The 21714-nt window shown below is 48.5% G+C and overlaps 1 protein-coding gene across 2 annotated transcripts; it reads left to right on the top strand.

Moving 5' to 3' along the window:
• Positions 1–1762: 1762 nt before the first annotated feature.
• On the top strand, positions 1763–18357 carry LOC144133167 (endothelin-converting enzyme 1-like). 2 transcript variants are annotated; one of them, XM_077666050.1, is made up of 7 exons: positions 1763–2462; positions 4125–4313; positions 8655–8833; positions 10591–11638; positions 13534–13965; positions 15670–15852; positions 17382–18357. In XM_077666050.1, the coding sequence occupies exons 1-7, from the start codon at positions 2103–2105 to the stop codon at positions 17568–17570; spliced, it is 2580 nt and encodes an 859-aa protein (XP_077522176.1). In that variant the 5' UTR covers positions 1763–2102; the 3' UTR covers positions 17571–18357. The 2 variants fall into 2 exon arrangements, with proteins under 2 accessions (XP_077522176.1, XP_077522177.1); XM_077666051.1 differs by lacking the exon at positions 8655–8833 and having other exon boundaries at positions 11435–11638.
• The last annotated feature ends 3357 nt before the right edge of the window (positions 18358–21714 follow it).

Here is a 21714-nt window from a genome sequence, read left to right as displayed (position 1 = left end):
CGCAGGAATATGAAGGTAATGTAAGACAGCTTAGGACCTGATCTTGAATGCACGCTGGTAGAACTAAAGGATAAAGTAAAACGTGAAAAGATAGTGCGAAGAATAAGCCAAGGTCCGTGCTGTGTATATGCAATATTTATTTTAGTGAAAAGCAGACTATGAGCCTTTATATATAAAACGTTACCGACATTGTCTATAAGAGATCATGTTTCAGGACTTGCTTCTTGAGCTGGTTCATAGGAATTCCGCGAAGTAAACCCAGCACGAATTCATTGAGCAACCTCGACATAAAGTGAGCTCTTTCCTGGGCTCCTGCGAATCCAACATCCCGTTTAGGGTTACCACAAGTCAAAGCGGTAAGGGAAGGTCCATATCTTTCCACAAGTCCATCACGCCCGATCCCTCAGTTTTTTTCTTAATCCATTCCTTTGTCTTCTCGATTTGGTCCGGCGTGAAGTGTGACCTCTAGTCTCCTACGACGCCTTTCCGTATGAAGCTTTCACTTTCATGGTACCCGCCGGTAGGAGTGCCAAACTCGCGCAGTACTTGTACAGACTTAAGAGACTTTTCTGGTGGTAATTTGAGCAGGTCCTTTATTAACGTTTTCTTGCTGTCGTTAAACACGTCCTTCATATTTTCCAAGCTGCAGTTGTCAAGGATCCTTCGGAGTAGCGTAGGGTCTTTTCGAAGCTCTTCCCCATATTCTGTGCCAATCATGGAAGCGTATCACATTCATAATCTAGGAGAAAAGTGCATCAGCAGTCCTTGTGTGATATTAAGTGACAAGGAAATTCAATAATCTGGAGTTGAACGTGGCATAGGTTGTTTACCCCCTTTTGTCGTTTTTCTGTTTTTCATATTTGTTATATTTTATTGCTTACGTTCACTATATATTAGCACTTTTCGTTCTTCAATAAACTCAGTTGTTAGTCAGCGCTTGTCTTGTCTTTGTCCCGCCTTTGTTGCGCTGTCCACCCACCATGACGAAAATACTTGCGTACTCGAGCAGTACATATCTTACGTCATGAATTACAATTTTGGTTCGTGATGTAATGCAGGCAACTCATTAGACCTGCATGTTTTCTGTAGCCACCATCGCCATGTATTCATGCTTTGGCGCCGCTTAGTTGAACTAGACAGAAGTGGCCTAACATTCAACTCCGTTATAGCAAAACGTGATGGCTCATGAGTGCACCACATAGCCATGGTTTCCAGTCCGACCTTGACACAGTGATAAGAGATCTGCACAACCTACAGCTTCATGGAAGATTAGAGAGCTACCCTAGCTTCTACCCTGCGTAGCAACGTTCACAGCAGCTCTGGGGCAAGTGATGCGCTCCCAGGAGCAATTCATGTTTATTTCGTTCATCAAAATCAGCTTGTTGCTACAGCCGCGAAAACACTCAAAAGTGTTTCGCACATAGCCACGCGAAAATTTGTAATTTTGATTTTAATTTGTATACAGTGGCGTACATATTTCACGAATATCTGTCGCAAGAAGCTGCACCATGCGACTGAAGACATTGATCCTAGTGGTGCGCAGTATAGAGATCGGTGATGGTGAGAAAACTGTTCGGCCTACAGCCGAATATTCAAGCAACGCGACTCAGTGGAGCCCTGGACTAGGGGCCCAACCCTGCTTTGAAGGTCAAGTGTCTGCAGCGATGCAGACGAAGACCGAACGCTAAACCATTATTGGACCAAATAAAGTTTCTCTCTCTCTCTCTCTCTCTCGGCCTACAGCTGCAAATACATCTGCACGTTGAAGAAATCACCAAGGAATGGAAAGTGTATCTGTATTACCGCATATTGGAGTATGGCGTGCTATGCGAACCGCCTGCCTCTGTGCGCGGTACTCCCAAGTTGCTTTCCAAACTTTTGTGCACAGTAAATCCTTTCAGGTTTTAGTTTCAGCGGAATATAAGACACGGCAGCCTACCCATAAAAGCACAAGCTGCAAGCAGCCTACACGAGGCCACGCGCACTATTTCAGCAAAGCGTGCGCGAAGAAAAAGAAGAGGTAGCCATCGCCCAAGCTGGAATCACTGCGAGTCCAACTCGGGCTACAAAATAGGCAGGTCCGGATTACAAACTGAAGTTCGATGCCAACCCCAGAGAGCAAGAAGCCAGAGGACGGCGCACCGAGCTTGTCCGTGGTCATCGAAGGTGAGGACCTCCAAAAGAATGTCCCGACCGACGCTGGCCTGGCTCCACAGCCTTCGGGAGCGCCTCAGCAGAAAACGCCACGCAAGACCGCCGGCAAACGCCGTCGGAAGGGACGGGGAGCTTCGCAGACGCAGAACAAGGCTATGCCGGCGACGCAGAGCGCCGAGGTGGCGTCCGCGCCTGCTGCAGCATCGGTGGATGCCATACAAACTGCCGAGCCTTCCCGCGAAGAAGCTGGGGGCTCCTTATCGGCGTCCGCGTTTCCTGCTGAAAGCTGTCCTGGAGCTTCACCTCAGGTACTGACTTAGGTCGCTCTGCATGAAACACTCCGAAGAGTATCTGTATGCTTTCTAGACATACGGAGGTCATGGGTTTGGATCCCTCCGGCGCCATGACCTTGTCTTTCTTCCTAGTTTCTAATCAGCTATCTTTGAGACATAAACTGATCACAAGACTAATGGCTCATCGATGAGAGCCACACGTTTAAAGAAAGAATGCCCTTGCCTTTCTTTGGGTTCAGTGATTCTTGGCTTCCTTCATAGGTGTATCATAACGACCCTTTACATCCCTACACCCTAACATTTCCGTACCACACTCTAGCAATATTTTTTCTAGAAGACACACTTAAACTGGAACGGCCTTCCGACCTAAGTGGCGGCCATTATCAATTCTCAAACTTTTCAAATCTGCCAGCAAGAAAGCACGTTCATCTGTGATATACACTGGCCATTATGAAAACGTATATAATCATTGATAATCATTGTTGCCGCTTTCATTCCCACCTAACTCATGTAATTCCTCGCGGAGAGCCCCGTGAAGAATAAATAAATAAACTTAAATAATTTAATAAATAATTAAATAACGAAATGAAACAAATAAATATAATTGATTCTGGGATTTCATAGTGATTTCCTTCCGGAAACGGCGACCATTCCGGGCCGAAACAGCCTTGGCATAGCGTTCCTGAGGAATAACCAATCCGTATGGCTTAGAGTGACATTTTCAATAGCCGGGGCATTTGAGGAAACAAAAATCTTGGCGTCTTGTGAGGATGCGCTACCACCAAGGGAGCTCATTTCGTAGTGTCGGATTTCCCTGGGATTTCCTTTTACGAGTTCCTTCGTATTGAGTAGTTGTTGAAGTAGCCGCCGCTCGGAGTCGGTCGCGTCCTGCGCCAGCGCAGTCTTGAGGCTCCCATCCGGCGGTGAGCGAAGGAGGTCTCAGGCACCAGCTGCTGTAGTCGGTGTTAGGGCGCCGACTACTTAATCCCATTTCAGCATTCCCACTATGTGCGGGCGCAAGGCAACCTCCACGCAGCAAAAGCAGGGTTTGCATTGCTTTTGCCGCCATTCAGAAAAATTAGTGCTGGACACTCTGGGCCGCGAAAAAGCAATCTATACGTGCGGCCGTTGTCAATGGCATGGGAGCTCCACTGGGTAAGCAAAAGATGTGAAGGGCAGTTGTGCCTTTGCTTCACTTCTAGCCAAGGGGGTTTCATTGAGAAATTTGCGCGTTCAAAGCACGACCTGGTCAGCTGTTGAAGAACGGAGGCGCTTACATATTTTAAGCGTTTAGATTAGTAGATGTGTATTTAGAAAGGCCGTTCTTCTGCTGCCAGGAGTGTGTGACTACACTTCGTGGGTCGCGAGACCGGAGACGCGTTCCAAGATTGCGGGTGCGAATAGTCAGGAGGGACATCAGCATCGCGGATAATCTCGTATTGCTCGCAAGTTTGACGCCACGGTTACGGTAATGTGATGGGAATTTTAGTGACAGGATGTCCTTAACAGGAATGCATTGGGTGCGCAGTCGGGAACTGCTCTTGGCGCGTAGATGGCAAGCCAATGTAAATCCTGTGAAGAAGGGCTGAGGAGTGACCCAATTATAGCTGAGTGCTTGAAGTTCACTGGTCCTGTACATTGAAGGGATCCCTAGCAATGCGTCTCTGCGGGTCGCAGGCGGATGCCGGGGCGCCAAAGCTGGAGCCGGTCTCCGACGCAGCCGCAACAGGGTCTACGCCAGGCGCAACCATGTCGACCCCAGCGGCCGCCGACAAACCGAGGTCTCCACTGGCAAAGAAGGGCCATTCGGTGATGGCCATGAACGCGCTGCTCGAAGACCATTGCTCGCCCACCTCCACCACGAAGGTGGGTAGAGAAAAGGGCTGCAAAACAACATGAGAAAAAAAAACAAGGCCAAACAGCACCGCGAGGCGGGTACACAGAAAAATCAAAGAATACAGTCTTTTTCACAGCAATTCTTATTGCTTTGTTTCGATGTACGATTCAGGTCATAGGCTCACGCCACCGGGCTTCACAGGCGGTGAGTTTGTTCTCTCCGTGCCCGCCATGTCGATGCTCTTTTTTACTCTTAGCTGCCATCAGCCCTACGTTCTTGCTTGCCGTTCGTTTTTGGCGTTTATCTGCAATGGCATATCGCTATTAATCTTTCCTTGCAAACGACCCAAACTGAAGAGACTGAGAGTTGTCGGCCACATCGCTCGGAGACAACCCTCGGCAGCTTAGATGCGAGCGAGAATACCTGATCTTGTCGAGGCATTGGCAGCCAAGCCGTGCATTTTCGTAGGTGATCAACATGGATGAATAAAGGTGAATGGCGAATCTACTGAGGGGGGGGGGGGGGAAGCTGAAGCAGGGATTCTTCGTCATTCGATGCACGGGGTTGCTGCGACACGCAAGCAAGTTTAAGGGCGCGTTCACACTTGTCCAAAAATCCGCTTCGCGAATCCGCTTCGCTCGCCGGGAAAACTAGGGCCCGTTCACATCTGTTGACGGCCGGGCGAGGCGGAACCGCCGCGCCGCTGCTGTTTCTCGCTTTTCCACACACTTCCCGGCCAACACGTCACCGCTCGCGACGTACACAGATATGGTTAGAAAAGAGCATAAATCGATGCTGTCTGTGTACCATAACCGTATGCACGCTTGCGTACGTAAACGCAAGCACATTCTCATTTTTGGTTCAGCGTATGCAAACAGACTCGCAACGAAACGTCCAGCCTAGTGGCGTCACCTACTTGTCAGGACGGGAACTAGTACTGTCAACAAAACCGGCGCTCCTCTTAAGCCTAGTAGCGGCAGAATCGTCACCTTAAACAAAAAATAAAGCAAATATATCACTTATACTTTTGCTTATAGGTGAGGTGAGACGAAGCGATGTACCGGTGTCCGATTTATGGCCAGTGAACGCTCTGAACAAGGCCGGAACAACGACGAATTCATTCCGAGGCCAGGGGTCCTGCGTCGAAGTGCGCCGCCATATTTTTCGCCGCGGCGGCGGCGAACGCGAAAAATTTGGGTCCAGCCCGATCGCCCTCGCCGCGCCGCTTTCCGTCTCGCTCGGCGCCAAAAGCAGCCGAATCCGCTTCGCTCGCCGGATTTTTGGACAAGTGTGAACGAGCCCTAAGAAAGTCAACATGTCACGTGCTGCTCCCCTACTTTCTTTATGCGGCCGCAGCTGCATCAGCAGCAAGTTGCATGGAGTGACGCAGGAGTTTTAGATGGCGTAGAGGTGCCATACGCGCGTTGAGCCTCTAGCGTAGGCAGCGAAATGTTGAGTTATTAATATGTTGGAGCCTATGAGGTAATCCCCGCTCAACACGTTGGAACAATTCCGATGTGTGACGCCTACTGCGAATGAACGCATAGAATACTACAAAAACATGTGTTCTCACTCAAGTCGGCCGCGTACCCAGCGTTGCGTGCCTCGTAAACGGACGTATGAAGTTTATTTGTGGACTGAGACGACGTCTGGTGGATGAAAGGGGACAGCGACTTGCCGATGGTCGTGCGTGTCCGGCTAGCGGAGTTAATGCAGACGTGAAGCTATGCCGTATGGCGGTGCGTGGCGGTGCGGTGCGTGAGGGATATCACTAGTGAGAAGGCGGGAAGAAGCCAATGCTACGCTGTAGGTGGCACTGCATATTTTTCTTCACTACACTGTACTATACGTCTACTTAGGGCAGGTAGTGACAGCTGATCCGGATGATGAGAGCGAAACAACTAGAAGGATAAGAATGGGGCGGAGCGCATATGGCATGCTCTCTCAGATCATGAATGGCATTTTACCATTATCCCTCAAGAGGAAAGTGTACAACAGCTGTATCTTAACGGTACTCACCTACGGGGCACAAACGTGGAGGCTAACGGAAAGGGTTCAGCTTAAGTTAAGGACAACGCAGCGAGGCATAGAAAGAAAAACGATAGGTGTAACGTTAAGAGACCGGAAGCGGGCAGAGTGGGTGAGGGATCTAACAAGGGTCAATGACATCCTAGTCGAAATCAAGAGGAAGAAGTGGGCTTGGGCAGGGCATGTAATGCGAAGGCAAGATGACCGCTGGTTCTTAAGGGTAACGGAGTGTATTCCAAGAGAAGGAAAGCGTAGCAGGGGGCGGCAGAAGGTTCGCAGGCATAGGGTGGGCGCTGCTGGCAAATGGCAGGGTTAATTGGAGGTACATGGGAGAGGCCTTTGCTCTGCTGTGGATGAAGTCAGGCTTATGATGATGATGATGATGACACAAACCTCAGTGACCTCTCTGCTGCGTCCACTTACCTGATCTAATACGACGCAGCAAGGTTTCAACGACGGTGAAACCGTGGAGACATGTAGCACGTCCACGCTAGCTTGAATCTAAATGAGCAAATTTAAGATTTACAACAGTTACGCGAAATACGTGCTGAACTGCTAAGCGTAAATGTTTTTTTTTCATTGTGATTAATGCGACTAAACTAGAAGGTATGAAAAGAGCTAATCTCCACGATGTGGCGAGTCATCGCAGAAAATCCCAGCGAGAAAAACGTGCCTTCGAGCGCAGTCAGACACGAGACTGCCAACTTTCGCCTCGACAACGGGCGCGCTTGAATGCGGCGCTGTCATCGCTCTGTTCCCTTGCAATCATCGCGTGAATCCCCACTGTTGTCCGCTATATTTTGCAGGAAATTAAGCGCAAATGTCACTTTGGCTAGACAAGTTTGCATTCCTGCTTATACTTTGTTTTTGTCTTTGCACGTTTATAATTTATAGAATGTCTCAGGTTCTCAAGCTTCTGGCAAATTCATCCCCCTTCGTAGCAAAGGCGTTCAAATGTGTTATTTCAAAATAATGTGTCTGTATTTTTTCTTTTTGTAATGCTCTTATTGTAATTTTAATTACCCAGTCAACAGAATGCTGGCGCAACAGGTCGAAGCTTGAGTTCGTGCTCTCGTTAAGGAGTGGTTAGGGGCGATTGAGGCTGACGGATAAAATTAGTGTAATAGGTTGAAACGACTGAAAAAAAATGGCGGTGGTTTAGCTCTGGTTAAACCTGGAGTGATGCGATATCTACAGCTGGCCGAGTGGAACTTGGTCACGTGACCAACCACGTGACCAACCACGTGACGGACCACGTGATCAGCCATGGCGCCGCGCCGCCGGCAGCTGCTCCGCATCACGTGACCAACCACGTGACAGCGTGGCGGCGCAGCCACAGGGTGGTGGCGCCGCCACAGGGTGGCAGCGCCGCCACCGCCACTGCGCCGCCACGCTGAAGGCTCGGAATGCTACCGTAATGTAGCTATCGCTACAAAAACTGACGAGAGTTCATCCTTGCAAACGGCTTAGAGCGAATACAAACGAGGGCCGACCGCGAATAATGGACGTGGGAGGGCTTGCGTCATTCGTTTTCTACCTCCGACCCGCGCTCCTGGTCCCGCACTTATTGCGCGTATGCAGCGTATGCGTATGCAGCTTGGCAGCTGACTTCAAATGCGTTGTTCTTTTTCTCGATCTTGGGTGATATATACGGACGCGTACATGCCTTTTGTCGTCTATAGCTTCTCACTTCAGCGGACCTGGGTGAAACGCAGTTGAGGACATTACCATTATCCTCTTCAAGACCCCAGGTGAACAATGACTTTGGAGATCTATATTCAATTTTTGACCTTTCTAGAAATGGATGCATTGCCTTTACTGGTAATGTTCATGTTTGTTCGGCAACAGAAGCTGTGCTTACGACTTAGACAATTGCATTTGAAAACGAAACTTTTTTTTCGCTGTTTGGTTCAAAATCGTGCCGTTAATACCTTAAGACCTATAATAATATCGTGATTACCTTTTCAATGCGAATGGCTGTCTGGTCTCCCCTCGAGAGACATGCACGAACATAACTTCTCACGCACCGTGATCTATTTCCGGATAGAGCAGGTGGTTTCGACGCATACATTTCATTTTTTTACTTCTTTACCTCATAAAAGCTGAATTTGTAGGGAAATCCAGCGGAGCTTTTGTTCTTAGAAGTGGATGAACTATCGAAGCAGGACAAATTCAGTTTCTCCTCGGTAGCTCTTTAACGCATGCAACGGGCCTCTGCGATCCCTTCGAGTAACGAGGTCGGTTGATGGATGTGTAGTGACGGCTGATTAAGTTTGCATTGAAAAGAAGTAGTCTATTGCCACTTCATGGTCGCGTAAGCGTCTTCGGCGTTTCCCTTGCAGCCGTCACGTGGGGCGAGTTTCCAGGGCGCCGATGGCCGGCGGCACTCGCAGTCGCGGGGAGTTGTGACAGGCGCCGTCCTGCTGGGCGCTGTGCTGTTGGCCTTCCTCTTGTTCCTCAAACCCAAATCGCCCCATCATATCATGGCCTACTGCCAGACGGACTCATGCTATGCATTCAGGTGAAATAACGACCACGAATTCGGCCACTTGACGGCACTCGCCGAAGTAGCGCTGCTTGGAACGCTTGAAGCGACGGCAGAGCAACACAGAGAGTCTTAGTTTGATGTTTTAACGCGAGAGCGTTAATTAAAAGCCCACTTCTCCTCAAAATGCGGTGTCGGCGTTGTGGGCGTTGTGAGGGAAAAATCACGAGCATGGCTTCTGGCAGGTGGTTCATAGAGAGCAACCAAGAAGCCAGGTGGGCCACCCAGCTCATGTGATGTTGCGTCGCCATGACAACCAGCCTACTGGTTAGTGAGCAAACTACCCACCGTGGCACGTAGCAGTTAAATTAATGATTGGTCGCTCGGTAAGAGCTTTGTGGGCTGCACAAGGCCGAGCGCTGGGAGAACCTGCCATCGCCGGGCCGTGGCGCATTTGTTAATCACTGCACCATTCTGCCATTGGAGGTAGGAGGACTCTCATTGATCTGTGAATATAATCTAGAGAACGATCAAGTCGGCGTATATGAGCATTAACTCATTATCGCTATCCAAACAACTTCCATCCGTGAACAATGTACTATTAAAGGGAACCCGAAAAGAAACCCAAATGCTAGCACACCATATTGAGTTTCGCTGAACGAAGTAAATCGAGCGTTATTTTTTTATGAGAACACGGGTGCTACTCAGAGCTCAGACAGGGGTGGTGGCTAACCAACATGCCTACGACCGAGTGAATGAACCGAAGAACTAGAGAAAGCTAGACGAGAGTTAATGCTTCGGCGCAAAGGTGCCGGCGCTTACCTATGCAAGAGGTTCGAAACAAGCGCGAAAATGCGCTGCTTATTGAACAGCCGTCTCGCGGCGACAAAAAGAACTAGGAGACTTCGTGTTCTAGTGGCAAGAGCCACTGTGTTAAACTATATATCCAAGTCAAACTTTCTCGAGCAAATATTTTGAAAATTGAAAAACTGTAAGGCACTGTTATGGAAATATTGAAGGTAATGGTTCATTATTCTGATATGTAGCAATATCTTCTAACGTGGTTCCATTGATTGCATCGAACAGATAAGACTGCCGTAGAGAACGCTTTTGACGAAAGCAATAACGTGAATCGAAAAAAACAATACAAGACAGCCGTCGGGTGATCTGCTGATATATTGATTGTCATAGTGAAATCTTGCATTATATGATAAAATTGCGTTCATAAACGGTTTCCCGTTCAAAAATGCTTGTCCAGAACTGCTGGTTATGTTACGTAGCGCCGTCAAAGCAAGACCAGTGATCAGGGCTAGCAGGCTCCCGAAATCGCGTTACGATTCAATATGCTCTGTGAGAGTGACAGTGGTGTACTAAACAGGAGACTATAAAAACAAATACCAGAAGTAGCATATAGATGACTTATGAGGTTCCTTTATTTAAAAGAAACGCATCCTGCATCATGGTACAGGTCAGAGCATGCGGTGCAAAATCTAGTGCCCAAGATGGCCTTCCCCTAGGGTGGCGACAGTCCCGAGGGTAGTTATGTCTTTCGCCCTGAGTACAAGTAGATTGGAGCATTCCCACATTTGCAGGCATGCAGACGGGACGACGACAATGCGGAACTCGTTGGAAACTATCAGACCAGCCTAATAAAATTAGCGCTGCAAAAGCGGGTGTTGGACACTTTCGAGCATGCTTAAAACTATTCAGGAGCACCGCTCTTAACACCGCTATATTTCCTAGATTAATCGTCATAGTGCTTCATAGACGCTTCTGTTCTATATTCGTTGCAGAAAGCTCTTGCACACGCAGTTGAACAAGAGCATCGAAGCGTGCGACGACTTCGGCGCCTACGTTTGCGACCAATGGCGGCCGCAAGAATTGTTCGCTCGACTGTCCGATTCGGTCCTGTCGGACATGGCCTCTTCCTGGCGTCAGATTTTCCAGGCCGTTCTGGAAAGAGGCACCTCCGTACTGCCGGCGGGACGAAAGGTCGCCGCCATGTTTAACAGCTGCCTGACGCAGTCTGAGGTGCACGTGGACGTCCTCAAGGAATTCATGCGCGCCCGTGGCCTGCTATGGTGGGAGTACAGTGGACGCAATCCTCCCCTTCAGATCCTCTTCGACCTATCCTTCAACTGGAACGTGGATCTATGGTTTGCAGTCAGGCTTCTTCCAAACACCGCGCAAGGGCCACAGCGCCGACTATCCATCACACGCAGTCCATTAATCCCGATTTGGAACAGAGTGTTTAACCTTATACCGAGAGACAAGTTCGCCACAGTCTACATAGCAATGTTTGAGCTTTTATTGGGTAACAGCAGCTTGCCGACGCACAAGCAAGCCATGAGTGTCTACATCTCCCAGGGCGCTATTCTTAGGCGTCTCCTGGAGTCAACTCGCTCTTCTCAGTCCCCTGCATTCTTCCCACTGATGGACGTGGCCAAGCACTCAAGTCTTGCCACGCCCAAGTACATGGAGAACATCATTAACCGAGCGCTACAGTTACACCCTCCCTTCAAGCAGGACGACCTGCTTGTCCTAAGCGACAGTACGCTGCTCGACGCCGTCCTTACCGCGATCCGTGATTTTGGGGACTACGCCGTGCTGCAGCATTTTACGTGGTTCTTCATGCAGACTTACGCAGCCTTAGCTGGACCCAGGGACTTTCTCCGTGCCGTGCACGGTAGTTCCGAGAAGGCGGAGGAAGTTTGGCCCCGATATTGCGCCGTCCATACCGAGGGCAGCTACAAGCTCATGGCAGCCGCTTTGTCTGCCGTGGCCCTGTTTACTGCCGACGAGCGGCGGCGCATCGACACCTACTTGAAGGTAGTGCAGCAGGTGAATGTCATTTATTTGCTTAGCAGCATATATACTGTGACACTGCTGAGATATTCGTTTGGGCCCTTAGCAATCTGCCACTTTGGCAAATATATAAAATGTGCACCCCTTAGATGTGACGAAATCAGTTGTGAAGAAGGTAGCAATTAAATGGAGTGAATCATCTGACATCCGACATAACCAGTATAACACAATACTTATCTAATGAAATATTTACAACGCACAAAAATACCTCCTGGGTGTGCAAAACTTTCGTTCCGTCTATTGTTAGTGTGTGTTGCGTTCCCCTGCAAAATAGGAGACTACAGTGCATCACAGTCAAGTTTCGCAACGACTGTGGTGTTCCACTGGGACACTGAGAGCGTCTAGTTGGTTACCATGATGCTGCGCTAGCGTAAGCACCCCAGAGAGGACACCATGCAGCATTTGTACATTCTGTTATTTATGATGATCATTCCTTCGTTTCCCAGCACATACATTCTAGTAGAACGGCAGTTCAGTGCCGATATATTAGTGTGGTTGCAGCATGTAATATTTCAACTGAACCGTTTTGTCCAAGTTGTTATATAGTCTTGTACCATGCCGCAATCGAAATTATCCTAAATTAGAGCCAGATTTAACAGCTTGTGACAGTTATTGAATACGAAGTCGGAAATGTAGAAATGTTCACAAAAAAGGGCCACAAAATTTCGATCTCACTATTTCTTGAAAGCCCATGAAAGTCCGCTTTTCACCAGAGCTTTGCTCCTGAAATCCTTAGAAGAAAAGAAAATTTCACGGAGTGAAACTTAACCCAACTGCTAACACAAAATATCTTCAGTTTTTTGAAGATTAAAACTTTATTTATCGAATTCGGATGTCACTGAAGCCGAACTTATCTTCTGACGACATTAGGAAGTGGACTGTTGGTATGGGTGTGCTTTGCCGCAAGTATATTAGACTTTGTTTGAGTGCGGCAGAAAATTATGATGAAAGAAGTGTGCCAGGGTCTGGGACAAATATACCTTGAACAATAATTGACGCTTCCAAAGCACAACTGCTCAGTCATCGAGTTTCAAGTTTTTTGTTTACATCACAGGCTTAAGTTAGCCTTGGTAAAAAGAGGGCCACTTGGAGGACCCGCAACCATTATAGAAGCTTTACAGCAGGAAACGAGGATACATCGTTTTATATAACAAAAGCAATAATCAAAACACTCGAATCATCTCATACAAGTTAGAGGGATTTCTGTCTTATTACAGTTCAAAGGTGCGTTACAACGCTTTTAGGATTGATATTTCTAAGAACAATCTCACAAATTTTGACGGCCCCTGCAAAAAAGGCTCAGAACGATGCGAACTACGCGGTTCTGCGAGTGGCAGTCCTTCATGGGGTAGTTCGCAGCGCCACTGTGGGGAGGTTTTCATTATATGAAAATCTCTAAACGTTGACTGCTTTTTTTTTGTAACACGCAATTTATATCAAATCGATGCTTCCTCCTGCATGCGCAGCGTTCAAGTGATCGTCGCGACATCATGGACGCTTTCAATAGGTGGCCATCGTAATGCTTAAGGTATCCATGCGGCGTCGCGGTACAGTAGGGGTGCGGACCAGTTCTCGCTCTTCGATCTCACCTACCTTAGCGAGTGTAACTGCATCTAACGGCTGCGACCGTCTCAAACTTCTTATTCTCTTCGATGGCGAATTTGTCCCTCCTCAGGAGTGTCCTGCCTTAGCCAGTATCAATGCGGCCAACGGCTACGGCCGTCACACACTTCTCAGTGGCTTCGATGGTCGAATCAATCGCACCTCATCACTGCTACGGCAAGCGTCGCTTCTAATGGGATAGTTCCAAGTCCCCGCCGCCTCACTATCTCGGAGTGGTGTGAGATGTAAATGGGCACTGTCCGATGCAGGCGGCCGCGAAGAGGACTCAGGCTGCCCAGTGGCTCGACGAGGAGACGAAGAAGGTCGCCGCTGAGAAGTTGCTGAGCGCCCGGACCTTCCTGTGGCCGTCGAAGAAGTACCTTACCAATGAGGGCGTGGAGGAGGCGTACAAGGACTTCCCCGAGAACGGGACGTCCTTCGTCCGGCTCTGGATCGACAGCCGGCAGAGCGGTCGGCGCACCGTTGGCTCCGAGGCGTACTTTGAGGAGCAGCAGCTGACAAGCAGCATGTCGCTGCCGTACGCGGAGTACGTGCACATGCTAAACGCGGTCGAGCTCGCCGTTGGTGCCATGAGGCCACCGTTGTACTACCCGCGTGGCACCAAGGCCATGCTACACGGCGGTCTTGGTTACTTCTTCGCCAGGCAGCTCACGAGGGCCGTGGACGACGAAGGGGTCAAAGTAAGGGCCATTTCAAGCTTTAGTCAAATAGTCTTTAGTCAAATGTCTATTCGACTAGATATATAGTACGTTTTGTAAACAGTCGGAAGTGTCTTTAGGAAATACACATCGATTAAAGCGGCTACGTGAGGTTACCCGATTCATAAGGCACCGTGTCAATAAGGCGAGTGTAAGTGACAATGACTAACATTGCAATCACTAACAGAGGAAACATGACTACCATGTTAATGCGTGATGGCGAGCGCGCTTAATGACACAGCTGCGGCTGTGGCCAAGACATCCTTCAGGCTAAAGGGCGTAGTAAGCGTTCTATTATGTCCACGCGCGAACTCTCTGCACGCGGGCTACGGGCCCCTCTAGCACATAGAGGTATGCTTGTTTGAAAAATTGGGACAGTGCCTATTTTACTCTGTGATAATCGGAACAGTTCCCTCGCATGGGGCTGGATGTTGATACTTAATGGACCGTAGTTTTCCTTGTAATCAAAATAGGCATGAAGTTTGCCCCTGTAAGATCATTGATGCCGAAGGACGGAGCTGTATTGAAGATTGTAAGGGAGAAGCGCGTCTCTCATAGGACAACTCCATAGGAACCGGAACGCTTCATCTCGCCCACCTTGTGGCACGGAGCTCTTTGACCACAGATTACCTTGCGCCATAAAAATTTATCATCATCATCATCAGCCACCCTCTCGGATTGTCTACCATGGGGCACATTTTGGGCTGTTTCAGTTCTTTACAATTCATCTGATACAGACCAGAAAAAATACAAGTCAAGGAGAGAATCACTGGGTATGCACCCTAAGAGAACATACTGTCACTTAGGGCCGGCAGTCTTAGCTCTCGAGAGCATCCAAATGTAAAACGAAGCGCCACTCTTGCATGAAGGAGCTTTTCGGTGAGCAGTGCCAGGAGCTTGTGGTGTATTATTCTATTTATGAGGCTGAACTTACTTTATTTTCTGGAAAGTATTGTCTCAGTGAGTGAGGCTTGTCATACTTCACGACATTTTGTCTGAATCACCCCAGCAGCGTTCTTATCGGAAGTGGATGCTTGAGCAGCTCAGCGTTTGTTTGTATCCATATTGTTGGCGGAAAAAAAGCTACACATTTAATGAATGAAAGCCTTCTGGTAAGGATGTTATACCAATGCGCTTGGAAGTGACTGTCTGTAACCATGCGAGAATTGACCGGAAACATTTTTCGCAGTTGGCTTCTATGGAATGGTTTGAAAGCTTTCAGATGAGTTGAAAGTACATCCAGTTGTAGATTTTCTTCATTTCGTTGATTTTGGGGATGGAGGCCTCGAAAAAATGAGATGCGTGCGGTGGTCAACTATTCACGCTGAGTGCCTCGAGATAATACTTCAGTGGTTAAACGTTTAGTTGTGTCTCTAAAATTCTGACTGGAAAGATATATTAACCAGTTTACCAATTGAAAACTAGTGACAGTTGCGAAAGGAAAGTAGCGTGTCTGAAGTCAACCTCCGAAATAGCACATTTCACAAAGGCGAGCAACATACCTGTACGTTCAAAAGTAAGCCTTTACCAGACGCGTCGGTGAGGCATTAATCAAGCTTGTCCGGGAGCCGCAGCTGGTCGTTCATTTGTGATAAATATTTGATTGAAGTTCATGTAGCGAGATAACACAAGATGCAGTTCATGTTTGCTCTGTGCTCAGATGGCGTGTCCCCGTCCTTCACGCAGGTGGACCCACATGGCCGCATCCTCTCCTCGTGGGTGAGTGAAGCCTCGGGACCGGCCTTCGACAAACGCCTGCGCGGCTGCCTTGCCGAGAACGAAAGTGTCTTCCCCGAGGTGCCGGCGCTGGAAGTGGCCTACGCGGCCTTCCGCGAAGACGTGAACCCCACGCAAGAGCTCCTCTCACCGGTTCGTATACCTGCACCACGAGCGAGGGCGCTGTTGGACGTTTTGCGCTGTATGGAAAAGATGAGGCGCGATTCGTCTCGGAACTTGCCTAGAGCATCGTTGACCACCGAGTTGCCGACCAGCCGAGCACTGACGCTTTCCTTCATGTGCGTCGCACCATTGGAGTTTTTCTCTCTGTCAACCAGAGCTTTGCATGCTATGTACCCGTCTTTGCCAAAAGTAACCGAGCAGCGACGGCGGCGGCCTGAGTTGGTTTGCAGACGAGCGGCGGCGCTGGGGTCTGCGGAGCTTACCGTTGCTCCCTGGCTGCGAGGGTAAACTGGCTGACGTAAGGCTTCGCTCTAGCTCTTTTGCCTTAGAAGATAAGTAAGCTGGCGGCAAATTAGACAGCCTATTTCGCACCTTCGGAGCGCTGTCATATTTAGCGAGGGCTTAAGCTTGCATCAGTGAGTTTACACTCGCACGCCGAGGAGCAGAGTTTAGCGCCGAAGACTGCAATGCTGTTGCTCGGCTCTTAAGTTCGTTCCGGTGCCCGACGCGGCTGCTCGGTTACTTTTGTTTAAGACATGTTAAACGCTTTCCTAAAGCGACGGTATGCTAAATGGCGCTAAAGTGACCTATAGCATACCGTGTACCGTGATGCCATTACCGAAGTACTGGGAGCCCACCCACCGCCGGTAAGCACGCCCTGATTGGTCCCGATGCTACAGGCGCACGTGGAACTGCCGGGTGCCTGGCGCCATCTGGCGCCATCGGGGCGATTTGTGGATGCGTATTGGCTGCGGCGGACTCCCGGTACTCTGGTACCGGCAACGTTTACACAGCACACGGTGTGGTAACGGTATCTATTGTCAACACAACTGCAATGTTTTCAACGCATTTTCAAGCTCCACGGATCCCCCTGTCACTCCCGCCGCGTAGGCCAAAGCTCGATTGAGGTTTCCACTCACCGAGAGAGCCAGTTATGCGCGTTCCCTTTCCTTTCGTGACATTCGTGCAGAGATGGAAGATGAGGAAGACGACCACGACGTGCAATGCGCAGCGCCACAGATTGTTGCAGTTTAACAACAGGCCTGATCGGCTGCGGTGATAGCAAAGTGCTTTCGTGCAGTGGCCAGCGAAACTGGTCTGTTCGTCCCGCCGCGGGTTCGAAACCTAGTCGCGGTAATATTTATTCTATTTTTGGAGGTATGTGAAAGGCTTTACGCAGATATCTGATTTTGCAGGAATGCTAGAGACGTAAGGCTTTCGCACTAAAACAATGAATTTAATAGAAAAATTGCAGAGTTCAGGATAGATGCCCGTCCTAAGCGAAATAGCGAGACACCGTGCCCAGTAGTATAAACGGGTGCCTAAATGGCAATGTAACCTTCTATACAAAAGTTCTCCACTCCAAGAAAATTAATTAGGGATGAAGACAGTTACCTTCATTGCTGAGAATATGCTTGTTTAAAGCTCGGCAATTCCCTTGCAATACCTAGTGGAAGACACCTAAACTGATGACTTCTCCCAACCCTTGCATCTTGTAGGAGCTGAGTGAGGAGCAGGTCTTCTTTATCGCCGCCTGCAGCACCTCGTGCTCCAAGTCGTCGGCCGGAAATGCGTTCACGGGCCAATGCAACAAGGCGGTCATGAATTTCGCTCCGTTCGCCCAAGCCTTTGGTTGCGCCCCAGGCTCCAGAATGAACCCGGAGAAGAAGTGCAGCTTCTTCGACTGACGTCTTTGGTCCTATACCTTACTGTGACTGTTTCGCATTTTTCGTGGTGGAGTAATGCCTGCAGTACGGTGGGATATCGTAGGGACACTTTCGGCTTTCATCAATTTGTTGTTTATTTCCTTCATTGCTACTACATCTATGCAAGTTGCTAATGAGTCTCAATATTGCTAAAGGACCGTCTCGTAGTTCGCTCTGAATGCCACGGACAATATTCGCCTTGTTGGTTGAAGTTCATGCTTGTAGCTTAAAAATACCGCACCTCATACGGCAGCCAATTACGATTTGGGAACGAACATTGGTTCCGTGTAGTACTCGCCATGTTTTGCCACCATAATACTCTTTAACTACTTAAGCAACTTATACAAAGTTTGATTCTCCGTGAAGACAAATTTCAAGTTTAGTATGATAGGAAAAAAATCAAGGTTTTGAAGCATGTAAAGCAGAAAGACATCCTTAAGTGTAGTACTTTAGTGGGAATTTTTAAGAGGGAATAGGCATAATTATACATACTGCATTTGCAAAAAGAGATGTGATATGAATTCAAAATGGCAAATACAAAACGTTATGCTTAATTCATTATGCTTTAACTAGCATTGTGCTGTTACTAATCCTTCTCTCAATTTCAAGGCGTGTTTGCGTATTGTATTCCTGAAAGAACATCAGATTCGTTATGCTTACGGAAAGAGAGCATGTTCGGCGCCCTTAAAGGTTATCTGCTTCTTTTTTTTTTCACCGTGATTGAAATCTATGAGTTAGATTTAATGGTCCCAGCTTAAGATAGCTGGGGGGGGGGGGGGGGGGGGCGATTAAAAGCGAATTCATGAAAGCTTCATGAGTGACTAGCAAGTGACGTTGCTATATAGGGTGTGCTGACTACTCCCGCAGTGGCCAGCATTTCGGTGGGCATGGAACACAATGAAATGCCCTCCACATGTTCCAGTCGGCTTGTGGCCATCTGATCCGGACTACTCCAGAAGCCGACTGCTCTAGGGCGAAATGGCGCCTCTGATATTACGAGAATACCACCTATACGGCATCCACTAACCGATGCCTGAAATACAACAATTTCACATTAAAGGCACTCTTCACCGTGCTTAATAAGTTTCTGAAACAACGTTCTCATTTGAGTAATTCACAAGCAGACCAAATGCGAGCCATTCAAGGAGTCGAGTGGAGGATGTGTCGCGAGCTTAGGCTACTAAATGAAATTCTGAAGCTTGTGCACATTGGTTAGTCGAGCACTAACGGTTAGTTGAGCATTAATGACTTTGGTGGACAGAGAACTTTGCGTCAAAAATACCTCTGCAGATCAAGAACTGCGGTGCTGAGACAGCTGATACGCACAGCTAGCCAGTTGTGTTCATTTCTACAAATTTGTGTTTATTTCTACAAACGGTCGTACTGCTTTCTTTTTTTGCGGCGGTGCAGCTGTCACGTTCACAGCACTCGCACTTGGGCACCATTTTAACGATGTGCATTGCGGTTCTTGAATTTAAAGCAAAAGCTTGGACCGGGCTATTTGGTGTAGACTGACACGTTAAGGAGGCGCGAAAAATCACGGAATAACTTACTCCACCTCTCTGCATTTGTCCACGTATTTTAGAACTCTTTTTTTTATACATCAGTGCAAGCAAAAAGCTCTGGAGGCTGCTCTGTAAAGAAATGGCGTGTTAGAAAAGGAATTTGCTTTCACATACATTGATTGCTATAGAGCGGTGCTGCAGAGACATGGTGCCGCTCTCACTAACCCAGGCCCTCTTGCACCCCATTTCTTTACCGACTCTGTCTCCGCCTGTCGTGGGTACAACGACCTAGTTGTTGACCACTCCGCCGCTACTACCCGTCGACATCTCCCCACTCCCACCGCACCGAACGCGCTCGTCTGGACCCCGTACACGACGTGCTGGACGGCAATCAACGGGCACATTCCTAGTCTCGCGCCCTTTCGTACCGAGCTGATTTGCCGCCGCGTTCGCCAGGCCTGCCCCCGACAGCTTTCAACCTTGTACCCCCTGTGTACCGGTACACCCTCGTCTACTACCGCGTGACTCGCAGCGCTTTTCTCCCGCCTCACTGCCGCCTCTCATCGGCTGAGGAGGTTTCCCTCCGAATGCTGCAGACTCAGACTTTCCCTTTCATTTCATTTCATTTTCATTTCCTTAAAGACCCCTTGTAGGGGGTTTTACATAAGGGGTGGGGTTAACATGAGGAAGCAAAACATTTCTTAATGATGACAGGTAGGATGTGACTTTTTCTAGGAGGCTTGATGGACAGGTGATGGCTGCAATTTCATGGGGAAGGTTGTTTCAGTCGCTTGCTGTTCGGAAGAAAAATGACTTCGAAAATGAAGTCGTACGGGCACGTTGGCGTGAAACTTGCAGCGGATGACCAATGCGGTGAGACGTGCGTGATGGCGGTGCGCAGATGTGTGGCTGCTGTTTGAGCTGGGAGTAATATAATTTGTGAAATAGCACAAAGGTGAAGGACTGTATAATTGGGAATGTAGCTTGAGAAATGAAACACTAATATAGGATGAGTATGAGCGGTGAATGAAACGGGCGGCTCTGTTTTGCACGGCTTCTATTGCCTATCTCGTCTCTACCGTGTTTATCCAGCCCGCTTTTGCTCTGAATGTGCACTCCGTGTGGCTATAACAACCCTCTACCACACACAGTCTAGAACTGCCAAGCTATTCGAGCGGCATCTCGTAGACTAGACAAGTGTAAGCGTACTGGGAGACCGTTCATCGCGCACCCGCCCTGGAGGACCAGCGTTTGCTCTTACGCCGAGCTGGAGTAGTGTCTAGGGCTGTTGGGGCACTGGACTGAGGACCCCACTCCCAGTACCGCAATGTGGACCTCCACTCCTTAAAAGTTCAGTATAGAGGAATCAACTCTTTTTACTGCAGGAACTCAATGCACACTTTCCGACCATTCTTAGAAACTTATTCGCCTGCGTGGCCAATTTCCTTAATTTCAATCGGATTTAACGTCCCGGCTCCCGCCTTTCTTAACTGAACGCTGAAGGTAGGAGGCGTCAACCAACGCAGGGAGTGCCTTTCAGCCAGCCCCTTCCGGCTTGCCGCTCTGCCATCGGCGGATTGATACGTAAATCAAGGAGTCAACGCGTAACTTTAGTTCCGTGGGCCTAATTTGCGGCTGTGTTGTCTGTGACTGAAAATGTTTATTCACAGGAACCTAAAGAAGAAAATAAAAGCGAAAGCGAAGCCACCTCGGGACTGACTGAAAAACACTCCGCGCTCCTCCTACGATCAGCGCTGAGATAAAAAAAAATTTCTGGTGCAGGAACGTTTAATTTGACTTAGATTAGGCAAATCGGCCGCACAGGACAATACTTTGAAGTTGCTAAGAATGCTCGGAACGCGTAGATCGAGTTCCCGCGGTAAAAAGACAAGTTAAACGAGTATGGACACCTAATTTTTGTGGCATATTTTTTTCGCTGCAATGATGCGGAAGACAGAATTACGCATGAATCACCATGTGATATTCGCCTAAGACCGCTAAATAATTTATAATCGAATTATTTCTCTCAGGCTGTTTCGGTTTGAACAACCAAACGATAGCTGTTACATTAGAGTGTGGTTTTGCGTCACGTGACGCATAGAAAAACGTCCATATATTTGCTGCTTCATCGTTTTAATTTGCTGCGGTGCTGAAGCCAGCCTTCCGCAACAGCTGGAATGACAAGGGATGTTGAAGCAGCGACTATATTGCAGTTTCTTCGTGTGTCACGTGAACTGTAAGCACACGCTGACGTCAGAGTCCTCATTCGGTTGTTGAAACGGAAACCGGAACAGCACGAGAAAGAAATGTGATATAAATTACTTAGCGGTGGCAGGAGAATACCAGGTGGTGATGCATCTATAATAATCCCTTACGCGTCATTACAAACAAGAAAACAAGCACACAAAAGTGAGGTGTCTATACACTTTTAAGCTTACTCTTTTAAAAAGTAAATGTTTTTCACCCCCCGCCCCCCGAAGGGGCTACGAGATCGCAGACGACCGCTCAGCCCGTCTGACAACAAAGCGGCCGCTTGCGCGCAATGGCGGCGCTTAAGCCGCTCGACCGAGGACACCGCTAAAGTGCGGCGATTCGCAGCAGGAAGAATGTTTGAAAACACA

Source organism: Amblyomma americanum, chromosome 5, assembly GCF_052857255.1.
Source record: "Amblyomma americanum isolate KBUSLIRL-KWMA chromosome 5, ASM5285725v1, whole genome shotgun sequence".
Lineage (NCBI taxonomy): Eukaryota > Metazoa > Arthropoda > Arachnida > Ixodida > Ixodidae > Amblyomma > Amblyomma americanum.
Note: the sequence above shows the minus strand (reverse complement) of the source record. Positions and strands in the feature narration are given on the sequence as shown.

What these genes read in the sequence shown, in the direction of transcription:
- LOC144133167 (XM_077666050.1), top strand. Translation starts at nt 2,103, where the DNA reads ATGCCAACCCCAGAGAGCAAGAAGCCAGAGGACGGCGCACCGAGCTTG. An exon ending in GTCCTGGAGCTTCACCTCAG is followed by an intron (nt 2,463 to 4,124) that starts GTACTGACTTAG and finishes TGCGGGTCGCAG; the next exon opens with GCGGATGCCGGGGCGCCAAA. An exon ending in TGGACGACGAAGGGGTCAAA is followed by an intron (nt 13,966 to 15,669) that starts GTAAGGGCCATT and finishes TCCTTCACGCAG; the next exon opens with GTGGACCCACATGGCCGCAT.